Raw genomic sequence first — 15,586 nt, 5'->3', positions numbered from 1 at the left:
ATACAAACATATTTATAAAAATATTATATGAAACAAAATCCTAGTTTAATTAATATATGGTTAAATTTTAAAAGTTTGTTCCTTGAAGAGTAGCTTACGAACAAAGAGTTTGGATCCAATAAAAAGAGAGGACAGGGGACAATTTGTCTCTTGTTGACCCTAGAGGCCACACAAAACGAAACAACCAGACACTTCTACTGTCTTAGTCTCTTTTTTAAAAAATATTTTTTATTCTACTGTCTTAGTCTCTAAATTATTGTATTAAGAAAATCGCTAGATGAGCTCTCATAATTTCCCATATAAGTAAGATAGAGTCAGTAAGGATCGTTCTAAAAAATCACTATTTTATCGTTCTAAAAAATCACTATTTTATCGGCTAAAACTTTATTTAATCAATTGGATAGTTGACAAAAAAAATTGTTAGAATATTGAAAGAAAAGAAGAATGAAAAGTGAAGTGAAAAAAAAGAGTAGAAAAGACAAAAATCATAAATAATTTTAGAACTCTATCTACCAAGCAACTAAACAAATATTCTTGCCAATGTGATTTGGTCATGCCATTTTGGTCACGTTTTAAAATGTGAATTCATTATTTGAAATATTTATTAAACTTCACATTTTTAAATGATTATGCTATGAATCGTAATATAAATCTTATATATATATATATATATATACTAATAAAAGTTGAAGCTAAATGCTTCTAAGAGTGTCCACATAGGATTTAAAAGTTTAATTCTATTGGTCCACATCAGCATTTAAAATTAAAAAAAATTTACAATTTTTAATAGTGTCCACATAGGATTTAAAATTTCAATTCTATTGTTCCACATCAACATTCAAAAATAAGGAAAATTTACAATTTTTAATATTATTGTTGAATAAGGAAATTAAGAAAGTTTACAAATGGTAATATTATTGGTCCACTTCAACATTGAAAATTAAAAAGTTTACAAATTTTATTATTGTTATTTAAAAAATTATTAAAGATAAATAAATTATATACAATTTATATTAATAATGAAAAACTAAAATAAATAATATTAAAATAAGAAATTTTTAAATTTAAATTAGATGTACACACATATTTAGAGACTCTTGCATTAACATCCAATTTTTTTTGTCACATATAACAATTTTGAAAAAAAAAACTTCTATGTGTGCAACCGTATAAAAAAAAAAAGAGTTAAGTTTCACTAAAAATGAGTCATTACAGCATAAAAGAACCAACTTGACTAAACTGGCGTCCACATAGGATTTAAAATTTCAATTCTATTGGTCCACATCAACATTCAAAAATAAGGAAAATTTACAATTTTTAATAGCGTCCACATATGATTTAAAATTTCAATTCTATTGGTTCACATCAACATTCAAAAATAAGGAAAATTTGCAATTTTTAATATTATTGTTGAATAAGGAAATTAAGAAAGTTTACAAATTGTAATATTATTGCTAAATAAAGAAATTCTGTATAAATTTTTTATTGGTCCACTTCTACTTTGAAAATTAAAAAGATTACAAATTCTATTATTGTTTTTAAAAAATTATTAAAGATAAATAAATTATAGATAATTTATATTAATAATGAAAAACTAAAATAAATAATATTAAAATAAAATTTTTAAATTTAAATTAGATGTATACACATATTTAGAGACTCTTGCATTAACATCCAATTTTTTTGTCACATATAACAATTTTGAAAAAAAAAATTTCTGTGTGTGCAACTGTATCAAAAAAAAAAATAGAGTTAAGTTTCACTAAAAAATGAGTCATTACAGCATAAAAGAACCAACTTGACTAAACTATATGTTTAACTATTAGGTAGATTACAAAAAATATATTGAAAGGAGATATAAACAAAGCCACTACAAAACGCTTTAATATTGAAAAAGAGACCGTAAAATCTCCAAAGCTTGGCCACCAAATTTGAGAAGAATGATAAATTTTAAGCAATCCGAGAAACATGTCAAGTGATTGATACTCGACACTTTTGAAAAACAAAGCACATAAAATAGAGAAAGAAGTTCCATTATTAAGACGAATGAGATTGTGGTATCCAATTTTTGAAATAACATAACATCTGATGGAGTTTTAACAACCTAACTTTAAACCACAAAGGTAACAATTAGCTGACCAAACAGCATCCGAATACATTCGGTAAGCCTCAAAACAAGGAGGCTTCTAAATCCTATTACTAAGAAAAGTTAAAGCTATATGCCTCTAAGAATATCCACATATGATTTAAAAGTTCAATTCTATTGGTCCACATCAATATTTAAAATTAAATTTTTTAAAAAAATTCTATTGTTAACAAAAAATTCTATTTATAGAAAAATAAAAATTGAAGCTATATGCATCTAATGACATCCATATAAGATTTAAAAGGTCAATTTTATTAGTTTACATCAATAACTAAAATTAAAAAAAAAATTCTAAATTATAAAATTACATTGTTAATACAAAACAATTAAGAAAAATTGTTTATCAAAATTCTTAATAACATTTAACGGTATATTATTTTCAATATTAAAGTAGGAAAATAGAAAAATCTTGAATTGAAATTAGATGTATGCACACATATTTAGGGGCTCTTACATTAGCAATCAAATTTTTGTCACATACTATAGTAAAATTTAAGTTTTTTTTTCCTTTGTGTGCAACCATTTCAATTTAAAAAAAACAAAAATATAGAGTTAGGTTGCACTAAAGAATGAGTTATTACAACGTAAAATAACAAATTTGACTAAACTATCTGTTTAAATATTAGCTAAATTACAAAGAATATGATGAAATGAGATATAAACAAAGCCACTACAAGCTGCTTTAATATTCCAAAAGAAACCATAAAATCTCTAAAGTTTAACCATCGAATTTGAGAAGAATGATAAATTCCAAGCAATCTGAGAAACGTATAAAGTGATTGATACTTGACACTTTTAAAAAATGAAGCACTGAAAAAGAGTAAGAGGTTCCATCATTAAGGCGAAGGAGACTGAGGTATCCGAAAAAGATTTTTGGAATAACATTGCATCTAACCGGGTTTTAACAACCCAACCTGAACCACAAAGGTAACAATTTGCTGACCAAGCAATATCCGAATACATTAGGTAAGTTTCAAAACAAGAGGGTAGACGAATATCACTTACCGCAACGGGCTTCGTGTGGGATCTTCCAGCTTTGATTTCTAAATCTATTACTAATAAAAGTTAAAGTTATATGTCTATAAAAATGTCCACATAGGATTTAAAAGTTCAATTTCATTGGTCCACATCAATATTTAAAATTTAAAAAATTCCACATTTTAAAATTATATTGTTAACAAAAATATATTTATAGAAAAAAATTTAAAATAATATTGTTAACAAATTTTTCTACTATTAATAACAGTTAAAGTTATATTATTTTCAAGGCATCCGCATCAGCATTTAAAAATTCAATTTTATTCGTATATATCAAAATTGTAAATTAAAAAAAAGTTTTTAAATTCTAATATTATTGTTAAGAATATAAATTAAAAACTAAAAAAATTTCTATTAACAGAAAACAACCTGATATTAAAATCTTCAATATCACTGTTTAAGTTACAAATTTAATTTGTTTTCTATAATAAAAATATATCCTACTTATACAAGATTAAGTTATTTGATTTTAAAAATTTTCTCGTAAAATTTTAAATAACTAATAACTATGATTTATATTCATCTAAATTTTTGTTACATATGCAAAACATATTTTCACATAACCTCATGTAATATATTATGCAAAAATAATTGAAAAATACATTATGTATATTCGATTTGGAATTGCAATAGATTAATAGAAATTCTTAGTTTTTAGTTTTTCACGTTGTTATTAATTTTTCCATATTTTTATGTATTAAATTGTACCAGTTTTCCTACGTAATTATAATTAGAAAAAGTGAGAATGAATATAATGAAACTGAATATAATCATACAAAAATCATTAAAATATATAAATAAGATTGAAAAAACATATATAACAAGAATAAAAATGAACATGATAAAAAAAATTTCATTTTTATTAGAAGAGATGATGTATAATTATTAAAAAATTATTTAAAATTTAACACAACCAATTGACAAAAATATAATTAATTCACATATTTTGTGTGATTTTATTCATATCATATTCAACTATTATTTTGGTTTCAAAACTAAAGTTGTTATTAATCTCAAAGTAAATATTTTATTTATTAGTTTATTTTTAAATTAATAAATCAAAATAAAATTTTTGTATTGGTTAAACAAGAGCAAAAAAAAAGTAAATTTTTTTTTAAATAACACATATATAATTAAAATAAAAGTAAAAATGATAAAAAACCATTTTTTCTTCTTAATTTAAAAAAGTGAATGTATAATATTTTATCATCATGTCAAAACTATGTTTAAAAAGTAGCATTTGATTAATTTGTAAAAATTTTAGTTAGTTTGAGTATATTAACTTATAAGTGTTTGATAAAATAACACATTTTTGAAATATGACATATATAGATTCAAAACAAAATCGTTAAAATATCATAATTTACATTAAAATTATTATATTAACATCATAATATTTTTAATATATTATCAAAATACTAATATATAAAATTTATATCATAATAAATATAATTAATTATATATAATTTTTATTAACAAAATATCCACGCGTAGCGTAATACAAGTAAAACAAGAAACACCATTACTTAGGCTAGTACGTTGTGATTTATTGATCGTTAGGCTGAAGAAAAAGCGTAAACTTATCGTTACTTAATTCATTTTTTTCTGGAGTTCGAATCATAAATGTGCAGCACTGAGCAAACAAGTTGGGCCGATGGCGGTATAACTGCTAGAAGACGCGACCTTTTTGAACCAACACTTGTGGATATTTACCAATATAAAAAACGTTAAGAACAGACAACACAAAAGCTCTCAATTCGTCAATGGGAGAGGTCTCTGACTCAAAAGTTCGAGTCTTTCTTTACAAATACGAAGCATCTCTAAGATTTTTAACATTCATAATCTTTAAACTCTTGAGTTCTCTCTCTCTCTCTTACCACTTGGTCAGATGAATTTCCCTGTGAGCAGCTGAAAAATCTTCCATAGTTCCAATCATAGAAGGCCAAGCGTCTTGAGCTGCTGGACATGCTCAGACGGTAAAGCCGGTGGCGACCACTCAGATCCCATCATTTCCCCATCTACATCTTCAACCACGTACTCCTAATAAAAAGAGAGAAAGATAATAACAGCGAATGATACAAAACACACTAACAGAAACCGCAAAAGAAAGGTAATAAAAATCTCACCTTTGTTAGCATTCTTTTAGCGAGAATGTGGTAATGGCGCTGCCAAATGCGTTGTCCAACCATGGTTGCAACCAATACGCTGTAGAAAATACCTATAACCGTAAATAAACCGAGAACTACTAATGCCATTATGAAGAGCAATGGCAATCCGGCTTCCCCTGCACCTCCAAGGCAACCACCACATTCACTAACTGCACTTGCACAGCCTTCAGTACATGCCGTGCAATCTGCCCACATACATATAGTTCCCGGTAGATGGCAGTCTGTGCATATCCTGCATATTCATATAAATGTTTCACCAAACGGATAAAGTCAACTCGAGCCAAAAGATTATCTATAATATATGTCTCTGCCAACTGAATTAGAGACAAATTTATATATCTTCTCATTGCGTGAAACACTGTATTAAGAGGTCTTATCTGACAAAGAAAGAGAAGGCGGGATGATTCTACTTGTGGTTTTCTAGTTTGGATGTAAGAATTACAAAAGAGTGGAATGAAAGTGTAAGTAGCTGCAAGATAGTAAACCCTCTATATGGATATCTAGTTTCTACGTAAGATCTCGAAACTTGCATCTTAGCAAACAAAAGAAGAGGAGAAACTGAGTAGTCTATTTCCTATTTTTATAATTCATCTAACGTCTGTGTAACTAGGTTCCTCTAGTTTGCCTACAAAATATATCTTCTGATATGGCTTGTCCATAATCAAGAAGGCAAAGTACCACAACTACAGGTAGGTAATTTCTTACACTACTTCAGTCACGTGACTAAAGGAGGAGACTTCTAACTTCTAAACATGAAAACGCCGATAATTTTGCTTTTAAACAAGATATAACTGAAAAAATAAAGACAGTATATGATTAAAGGTTGTACCCAGGTTGACAGCAACAGAGACAAAGTTCACGACAAGGCTGAGCTAAGTCATTGCGAACTCTTCGATCGTAGCAAGTTATGAAGCATCCAGATAGACCCAGAAGAGCGAAGAATAGTAAAGCTCCTGAGCAAAGTAAACATCCTCATGTACTTTAATATGCGTAAATTCAACAATGACTTTGGCACAAATTTCTATATAAAAGATTCCAGGAGGACCAAACAAAATTACTTTGACAATTGTCATTTAGTTCAAAACTCTACGAAGTCCAGAGATCTAACAGTACATGTCTAACCTTGGCAACCCCTTAAACTAGATCTAAGTATTAAGTACGACAAAACCTTGCTTCACTTCCGACTACGTAGAGACTCCATAAGAGAGGAATATGAACGATGAACTCATCCAGTACAGAACTCATTATATTGGAATCTCATATTCTGATTGATGGGAAGCGTTATTTAGGACTTAAATACAACAGCAGGCTTAGCATTTCTAGGCGTGTTAATAGCTGAAGACGGATGCACCGACCACTGGCATCTAGCAGACACTTTACTGAAATACTATATCATATAGAGGAGCATTTAGATATCATTGTTTGGTATCATACCACACATGTAATAAAACGTGATCTCACTGTCAAAACCCCAAATATGACGAAGCCATGATTGCTGGTAGCTATCTATGAAATAAACCATGTAGGCTAATGCAGCAATTACCTGTCAGAAGATGAAGTCATTTAGATAACCTGAGTTACATATATTACCAAATGAAAGAAAAATTACTTTAAGAAGAGGAAGCACAGATGAAAATCGAATGCTTACAAGCTGAACAGCAAGAAATATGGATAAAATGTCTCGTGTAACAAAGAAGCGAAACTTCAGTGTCCTCCATTTCCTATCTCCAGCACCATGAACTCTAAGATAATATGGAGCCTTGCAAGTTGTGCAGTGTGCAAACGCAAAACCTTCCTGAAATCAAATGAGGTTACTATGCGTTAACATCTGTCATCTGCTATTCATTAGTTTACCCTGATACTGACTAAACAACACCACTCTCTCTAATCATCATTCATACAAGATATGTCAAGTCTGAGTTTTTTTTTTTTCCAAAACCATACTTCTTAAGCCTTTAAATGGTTTTATTCAACAGAAACAGAAAATTTACATCTACAGGAAAATCCTTTTTGAGTTAGCTTGACCATCTACCACTAATACTTGGAATGCAATGGATGAAGAAAAGAAGAAGAAGCAAATATCTCTTCGGAGAGTGAAAAGGAGCAGCTTTCCAGTAACACTAATGGCTTTCCAAGCATGGACCAAAGTTGGGATTAAAATGCATAAAATTTATGTACCTTTATAGCTCTCCAATGATCCAAGCAATCACGATGTACATACTTTGATGTTCCTTTGCATTTGCATGGGGCAATGAAATCCCTACCTGACATACAAACAATTCAGGACCATGGATCAATAAATGAGCTAGACCTTCGAACAAAAACACACTCTTTCTCTATGTCACAGTTATAAATCAGTAGTCTTTGACGAGAGTTTATCGGTAAGACTAATCTAAATCACATCAGAACCATTTATGATCTACCAACTGTAAGAATTTTCATCATTCCGATCACTGAACTCGATCTTGACCAACCAATGGTCACTAGCAAAAAGCAACGCAAAAGAGATGCGAATATAGGGTCCTTTTTCAAGAAATTACCATCAGTCTCAAGGCAGATTCGGCACTGAATCTGTTCACCATGACCCGCTTCGAGATCGATCTCGGAAGGTTCCAACATCGGCGACAATTCCAGTTCGTCCGCCATCGAATTCCTAAATCTGGGTAAAACCCACGAATACCCAGAGAGAGAGAAAAGAGATAGTTCGTCGAGCTTCGATCCGATTTAGTTAAATCTCTTTTTCGAGTTTTGTTTTGGTTAGGTGTTTGTTGCCGTTAAACAAGTCATTGTGAAACGACTCGGCACCGGTTCTTCGCCGGCCGAGAAAAAATACACAATGACCTTTTTACCCTTATAGATCATTGAAAATCACGTAAATTAAATAAAATAAAAAGTGTCTGAGCCCGGGTTCGAACCGGGGACCTCTAGTGTGTGAGACTAGCGTGATAACCGACTACACCACCCAGACGTTTTTGTTAGAATTGATATTTTGTTTTATATATACTTAAAATTCTAGTGTTATCTTGGTAACCTATTTAGTCGGAGTTTCTGTCTCTCTCGTTTCTGGGTTTTTGTCGAGACTGCCGTCAACAATGGCGAAAGATAGAGAAGATCGGAAGAAGGAGAAGAAAGAGAAAAAGGAGAAAAAGGAGAAGAAGCGACGCGAGGCGGAAGCACTGGAGGTGAGGGAGAAGAAAATCTCTAAGAAGCGTAAATCCGAATCCGAAAAGCCCGAGAAATCTGAGAAATCAAAGAAGAAATCGAAGAAATCCGAAGTCGATGAGAATCCACATAACAAGTCAAAGGAAAGCAAGAAGAAACGCGAGAAGCCAGACAAATACGAAGATGAGCCAGAGACCCAAAAACCCGTCCTTTCCGGTAATTCGCATCCCTTCACGGTCCCGATTGCTACCACCACCACCACCACCACCAACGTTTCCGATTCGGATTTCGAGTTCGACAAGGAAGACATAAAGAATCTGCTTGAATCTTACTCCAAGGAAGAGCTTGTGAACCTCATTTACAAAACCGCCGAGAAAGGTTCCCGTTTGATCTCCACCGTGCTTGAATCGGCGGATCGAGACACCGCTCAGCGCAACATATTCGTGCGTGGACTTGGATGGGACACGACGCACGAGAATCTCAAGACGGCTTTTGAGGTCTACGGGGAGATAGAGGAGTGCTCGGTGGTTATGGATAAGGACACGGGAAGAGCCAAAGGGTACGGGTTTGTGCTCTTCAAGACGCGTAAAGGAGCAAGAGAAGCTCTGAGAAATCCAGAGAAGAGGATGTACAATCGCACCGTGAGCTGTAATCTATCTCAGGCTAAGCCGTCTGGGGCTGGAAAGCCGCGGGAACCGGTTGAATCTGTGAAGATTGATCTAACTCATACGGCTAATCAGAGTGAAGTAGCCTTGCCTGGGCTCGATTTGGCTCATGGACATGCACATGGTTTCGATAAGGGACACCAGCCGCAGAACATGCCAATGTATGCTGGACAAAACATGCCCTTTTACGGACACGGACAGCCTCCTGGTTATAACCCGATGTATGGTGGTTTAATGGGTAATCAAAGTGCACTAATGGGTAATCAGATGGTTGCTGGTTTACCGAACTATCGTATGTTTGGCCCGGGTATGATGAACCAGGGGCCACCGAACCATATGGGCATGGCGGGTCAATATAGTGGTGAAGTTAATGGTGTTGGTCCTGGTTTTGATGGTGAACGTGCTTGGTATCTGAGATAAGGATAGACCAATTGGTATGAGTATGACTCTGTTCTCTGATATTTATGCTGTCTTCTTTGATTAGACTTTCAATTCTAGGTTAGGGTAATGACTAATCTGGTAGCTGGAAATTGATATCTTGGGAATTGCCGGAGTTCTTTGCGTTCTTTTATCTTCTACATTACTGTTTCAAGCCTATTATTTTAGTTTCAGTATGTTCTGTCTTTTAACAAGGTGTTTTGCCCCAAATGACTCCTTCTAAGGGAGTTGTGTGCTTAACTTCCTATTTCTCTTTCTCTCTGGAAGTTTAACTCTTTGTTCTTCTTGCAAAATAAGACTACTGTGAAGTTAGTTTTCTTTGTCTTGTGCTGTTTTACTAAATTTAGAGAGAGAGAGAGAGAGGTTTTCCACATTATGGTTCTTCTGTATCCTTTCTACTATCAAGTTTTCTTCTGTGGCTTTGCGTATGGGAGTTTTCTCTTCTGTTTTTTCCCGTTATACCATCAAACGTCTGGTCTCTATAGCTGCGAAAGAAGGTCAAGACATTTATAGTTTTGTCCACTATATGTCATAACTGCTAAAAGTATGTATCTTCAGCTGCAGTTGTAGGATCAGGCGTAATGGTATAACGTTCTTGTTTTAAAATCGTTTCTTCCTTTACTGCCAAATGTTTCTTTTTTAAGACCCTTTCGATAGCTTCTTGCTTTCCTTGGAATGAGGTGTAGTTTTCTATCTATCAAACACTGATTTTTTTTTTTTTTTTCCTAGCTAGCAAAGGTTTTATACACTTCTCACTTTCTTGATCACATTCATTTTTTCCTTTGTCTGACACTTTTTCTAATGTATCTGTGTTTTGATCCCAGTTGCCAAGTTTCCTTGCTTAAGATTCATAATGTTTTTGGTTCCTTGGCTCTTCTACCCAGTTTGTTTTCACCTGTTTATATATGTTTTGGATTGCCCTTTGGTTTACACGCTCTCTGTTCATTCTCCATGAACAGTAGAGAGTATAGCTCTGGCCGAGCATCGATACCTAGACTTTGCGTTTTTTCTTTAAAACTGGACATTAATTACCGTTGCCAATCATTGTTTTCTTATAGGATCATTCTTGTTATCAGTTATTCGGTTTTTGATTTTTTTTCTTCCTCTCCAATGTTTCTCTGCAGCTATCCATATGAATCCATTCATACTGGTCTATGGTATGCTTCAGCTGAATCAGCTTTGGTTTGGTTTTGATCATTTGTTATCTTTCTTTGTGAGACGGCTTTGTTTTTCTTTCTGTTGGTGCTGTGAGGATCTAAGAACAGAACAAAAAACCTTCCTTAAACTTTCGGGTCCAAAAAGATTTGTTTTTTATACAGACATGTCTTTTTAAGCTCGTCACTGATCTTGACATGGTTTTGTGTGGTTGCCGCCACGCCCTGGAAATTGAGTTTTTTTCTTTTACAAATGCGTTTCGATAGATTGTGAGGTTCTGAAAATAAGTGAAGACATAATTTAGCGGTCACAAATCGCGATTAGATGGTAAGGATTCAATATTGAAACGCGAAATTGAACTCAAACGCGCGACAGAGGTTTCTAACGACGTCATATATATATATATACTATATAGAGGATAAATGGGATGACCCCGATAAAGAAACCTAAAATCAAAAATCAAAAATCAAAATCCGGAAACTTGACTCGTTTATCCTCTTCTGCAATGGCGAAAACCCTAGACAAATCTAAGAAGCGCAAACTAGTGAAATCCAATTCCAAGAAAATCGATAAGAAGCAGAAGATTATCAATAAATCTGCTCATCATCAACAGCAACAACCTGAATCCTCGACGCCGTATTCGAGTTCCAGCTCAGACTCGGATTCTAGCGGTTCTGAACCGGAGAAAGAATTCGACCCGGAAGAGCTCCGGGAGCTTCTGCAACCCTACTCCAAGGAGCAGCTCGTCGACCTCGTTTGTTCCGCCGCGCAGATCGGTTCCTCGATCTATTCAGCCGTCGTAGAAGCCGCCGACCGTGACGTCACCCACAGGAAAATCTTCGTTTATGGTCTTCCATGGGAGACCACGCGCGAGACTCTTTTCGGAGTCTTCCAAGGCTATGGCGAGATCGAAGAGTGCACCGTCGTTATAGATAAGGTCACGGGCAAGGCTAAAGGTTTTGGATTTGTTATGTTCAAGACGAGGAAAGGAGCAAGAGAGGCGCTTAAGGAGCCGAAGAAGAGGATTCTTAATCGAACAGCGACATGCCAGCTTGCTTCGATGGGGCCTGCGGGGTCGGGAAAGGGGCATGACCAGACGGGTCCGGTGAAGATCAGTTTAGGTTCGATGGCTAATCAGGGTCAGACGCAGCAACAAGGGCAACATGTATTTAACGGTGGTGGAATGGCTGCATCGCCGTTTATGCTAGGGAACCAATACCATCCGGTTTATGGAAACGGAATGTTGGGGAATCCAGCTTTGGCAGCAGCCGCCGGAGGAAGTTACATGTATCCGATGTTGGCGAGTGCTCTGACTCATGGTGGGCTGAGCCATGATTTGTTGCAATCGAGCCAAATGGGTGGTATTGGTGAGCCAGGCGTTGGTGCTGGTCTATCAGCTCTGGGATCTTACTTTAGAGGTCAGAATCTGCCTAATGCTTACCCTGATTCGGATACCGGGAAAAGAGGGAATGGTAAAGATTCGGATGCTGGCGGCTCGTTTCATGGCTACTCAAACTATTCCTGGTACGCTCTCGCTGTAATCTCTTGTGTTTTATAGCAATGCTTGTGCCCATATTGTGGTTTATATGTCTTTGGATAAGCACGTGTTGCATGATTCATAGTATTGCGTGGATCTTTGGCTTAATGTAGATAAAATAGGTTAAGGCTTTGTGGTAGTAATCGGAATATGAGCTGGCGTGATGACTCTCAGTATGTTTACTACTTAATGTGTTGGCTGTAATGCCGAAATAAAGATATTCTAGGTTGAAAGCTACAGGCTTTAATTATCTAAATTAGGTTCATGAGGGAGGTTAGCATGTCATCTACGGCCTTAATCATTCATGAATCTTGCTTGGAGTCTTTACAAGATTAGATGACGGATGAAGACATGAAGTGTCAAACCAAGCTTTTGTTTTCTTTAGTTTCCTTCACTTAGTCTCTTTTTGTTTTGTTTTGTTTTGTTTTCCTTGGTTTTGTTTACATTTATTTCCTTGCAGTCTCTTGGTTTTACAGTTTTCTTAGTGTCATTTGTTTTATCATAGTTATTTTCTCTTGTTTGTTTGTAATGTTGGTAATGGTGGGGCGAATGTTATTGAGCTTAGTTTTTGGATGAACATTTTGATTCATTTCTTTGCTTATTTGGTTTTAGTACTGCACTGAGTTTTATAATCTGATCGTTCACCATCTCCCTCTCATCTGGTTTTGGTGCTTACTTCTTAAAATGGACAGTTACAGTTTTCATTCAGCTGTTTTTGCTGTTTCATTTATGGTTTTAGTCTGTCGAATTTAAGTCTTATTATCGTTTTGCTATATGTCCATTTGATTTCTTTTGTTTTCACTTTTTCGGGGTTATATGACCAGGAGGATTGGATATTGGTCTTGTTTTGATATGTTTTTATTTGTCTTAAGCTTTTGATAAAGTTATGTTTGGTTTGTTTTCTTGAACTCCAACTTTGCAGATGGTGTGAGCTGAGCATCAGAAAGATAAACACATGCAGTTTCTGGGATTTCTTTTTTAACATTTCTTCCCCATCTCCGTTCTCTTCTGTTTCACTTTGTATTTCTGATATTCATATCAAGTCAGTGTTTTTAGGTTTTTTTCGGATGTTTTCTTTTTCGGTTTTCTCCCCATTAGTTTCACTTTTGTCCGAAACACTTCAGACAGAGACGTGTCTATTGCTCATATAATTCCCAGTCTTAGTCTAGTAAGATCATTGTGATTATTGGTTGACGACCTCTGTGCAATCTATGAAAAAGTTTTTATTTAAGAGGTTTATTGTCTTGTTTGAAACTGATGTGTATGCCTTTGTCTTCCTGAGGAGTTCATGGAGTTTATTTTGGGTCATATCATATGGATTCTCAGATGACCAAGCTTTTTTGCTTTGTCTCCGTTGTTCAATCAAAGTGAGATGACTCCATAGATTTAATTTTCTTTATGATGTCTAGATTTGACCCTTTAAGTTGTTATGTATATTTGATCACATTTGATGACCTCATCATTTATCTATGATCGACTGAAACAAGAAGTTGCAATTGCTGTTACCTTGGGATCTCAGAATGGTACACAGTAAACAAAGTCGTTTTGGTTTATGGAACAACAAAGACACAGTAAAGCTGATGATGGCTTAAGATTCTCCTCAGATATAAACCCACATCAAGTTTTGATTTTTTGAATCTAAAATGTTAGAAGATCAAAGCGGTTGTTTTCACTTCTTCCTCTTCTTTGGCGGCTGTAGTGCCTCCTCCTCATCTTCTTCTTCCTCTTCTTCCTCCTCTGCCTCTGCCTCCTCGTCTTCATCTTCTTCACCACCATCTTCCTCTTCGTCTCCATCATCCTCATCATCACCATTCTCATGGTCATCATCATCATCATCATCATCATCATCATCATCATCATTGTTGTTGTCATCCCCCTCAGGTTCATCATCATCTCCAAGTCCATCATTCCCATCAGGACCACTTACCGGTCCTTTCTTGGTCTCCTTTCCTTCTGCATCATCCGCACCACCTTCTTCATCTTCCCCTCCATCATCGTCATCATCATCATCATCATCACCGTTTTCATTGTTTCCATTGCCTTCCTCTGCATCAACCACCTCGTTTCCATTCTCTTTAACATCACCCTCCAAGATAGCCACCTGCAATTTCATATTTCATTCGATCAACTAACTACCCACGAAATATTATGTTTAACGATCCTACAATTCTGAACTGGGCCAGAAAATGCTGAACTGGGTCATGGGCTTCTTCTTCTATCTAGCACTAAAGAGAGAAGCATAATATATGGAATATACCTTTTTGATATTTCTTAGACCCCACCATTTATAATATTTTATCTTCATATTCTCTCATTAAAGCAACCCTCCTCAACTAATATTATTGTACACACACACGATATTTTTCACCAAAACTTAAAATTTATTTATTTTGTCCAACCACCCATTTTAAAGAAGTAACGCTTCAAGTCGGTCAAGATAGTTTTGTACAAATTTCCTTTGTACAAAGACCATAAATACATGTATTCATCGTTTTCAGTAAATCATTTTCTAATGTATGATTTATCGGAAAAAGGTTGTTCATTGCGACCGTGAATGCTTAAAAACGTGTTAATAGGAGACAAAAAGCAAGATTTAAAGTTCGGAAAACAGAGAGAAGTAGAGAGACTTGCCTGAGCGAAGAGCTCTAGCAAAGAGGAAAGCACAGTAGCCGTTAAAGCTGAAGCGGCACACTTTAGCAGTGAGGCGTTTCCAAGCGCCAGGGACAACCTCAAACCTTCTTTTTCCCACTCCATTGTTTCACTTCTCTGTTAACTCTGTAGTTAATAGTTGTGGAAACCGTTAGATCTGCAATAACAATAACAGATATGGAAAAATCTATAAACTAGAAAACAAGTAGAAAACAGAGGAAAAACAAGGTCTGAAATTTTTACAACATATGATTATGTAGGCAGAAAAAGAAACATTAATTTAATTAAAACAAGAAACAGAGAGAATACAAAGAAGAACGTTTTTGCTCAAAAGAAAAGAAGAAGAACGTACAAGAGAAAGAGCTCTGAAATTGTTGGGAAAAAAAAAGAAGAAGAAAGAAACTACAAGCTATGAGCTCTGTTCATGAATGGAACCGTTCTGAGATTTGTGATCAAAGAAGAGTTGTTTAGAAACTGAGATATAGAGAGAAGAGAGATGAGAGAGACAGAGAGAGTGTGTGAAGCTGCCCGTAGTTGTTACTACGAATCCTCCGGGCAGAACGGGCAGTGACTCTTATATGTGATCATCTCAAATTGACCTGCCCGGACCTGCCACGTAAGCCAAACA

General features: G+C 34.5%; 4 protein-coding genes and 1 non-coding gene across 5 annotated transcripts; 2 read left to right on the top strand and 3 right to left on the bottom strand.

The window, feature by feature from the left end:
* Nucleotides 1-4,868: 4,868 nt before the first annotated feature.
* Nucleotides 4,869-8,159, bottom strand: LOC18022310. Its single transcript, XM_006404599.2, has 7 exons — nucleotides 7,893-8,159; nucleotides 7,531-7,616; nucleotides 7,001-7,147; nucleotides 6,787-6,895; nucleotides 6,182-6,305; nucleotides 5,311-5,584; nucleotides 4,869-5,224 (listed from the first exon to the last, which is right to left on the bottom strand). Exons 1-7 carry the CDS (start codon nucleotides 7,996-7,998, stop codon nucleotides 5,117-5,119), a joined length of 954 nt encoding a protein of 317 aa, XP_006404662.1. The 5' UTR covers nucleotides 7,999-8,159; the 3' UTR covers nucleotides 4,869-5,116.
* An 87-nt stretch (nucleotides 8,160-8,246) lies between these two features.
* TRNAV-CAC lies at nucleotides 8,247-8,320 on the bottom strand. Its single transcript has one exon. It is a non-coding gene; the product is annotated as a tRNA-Val (tRNA).
* Nucleotides 8,321-8,438: 118 nt separating this feature from the next.
* On the top strand, nucleotides 8,439-9,772 carry LOC18022309 (UBP1-associated proteins 1B). The gene has a single exon (XM_006404598.2). It carries the CDS (start codon nucleotides 8,445-8,447, stop codon nucleotides 9,597-9,599), a length of 1,155 nt encoding a protein of 384 aa, XP_006404661.1. The 5' UTR covers nucleotides 8,439-8,444; the 3' UTR covers nucleotides 9,600-9,772.
* Nucleotides 9,773-11,209: 1,437 nt separating this feature from the next.
* On the top strand, nucleotides 11,210-13,540 carry LOC18022308 (UBP1-associated proteins 1A). The gene is made up of 2 exons (XM_006404597.2): nucleotides 11,210-12,296; nucleotides 13,232-13,540. Coding segments are annotated over exons 1-2 (1,020 nt in total). The 5' UTR covers nucleotides 11,210-11,277; the 3' UTR covers nucleotides 13,233-13,540.
* Nucleotides 13,541-13,840: 300 nt separating this feature from the next.
* On the bottom strand, nucleotides 13,841-15,492 carry LOC18022307 (phosphopantothenoylcysteine decarboxylase subunit VHS3). Its single transcript, XM_006404596.2, has 3 exons — nucleotides 15,311-15,492; nucleotides 14,941-15,084; nucleotides 13,841-14,410 (listed from the first exon to the last, which is right to left on the bottom strand). Exons 2-3 carry the CDS (start codon nucleotides 15,061-15,063, stop codon nucleotides 13,979-13,981), a joined length of 555 nt encoding a protein of 184 aa, XP_006404659.2. The 5' UTR covers nucleotides 15,064-15,084; nucleotides 15,311-15,492; the 3' UTR covers nucleotides 13,841-13,978.
* Nucleotides 15,493-15,586: the final 94 nt, after the last annotated feature.

Source organism: Eutrema salsugineum, unplaced genomic scaffold (genome assembly GCF_000478725.1).
Source record: "Eutrema salsugineum unplaced genomic scaffold, Eutsalg1_0 scaffold_15, whole genome shotgun sequence".
NCBI classification, from domain to species: Eukaryota; Viridiplantae; Streptophyta; class Magnoliopsida; order Brassicales; family Brassicaceae; genus Eutrema; species Eutrema salsugineum.
The sequence above is the reverse complement of the archived record's forward strand: the minus strand, read 5'-3'. Positions and strand labels throughout refer to the sequence as shown.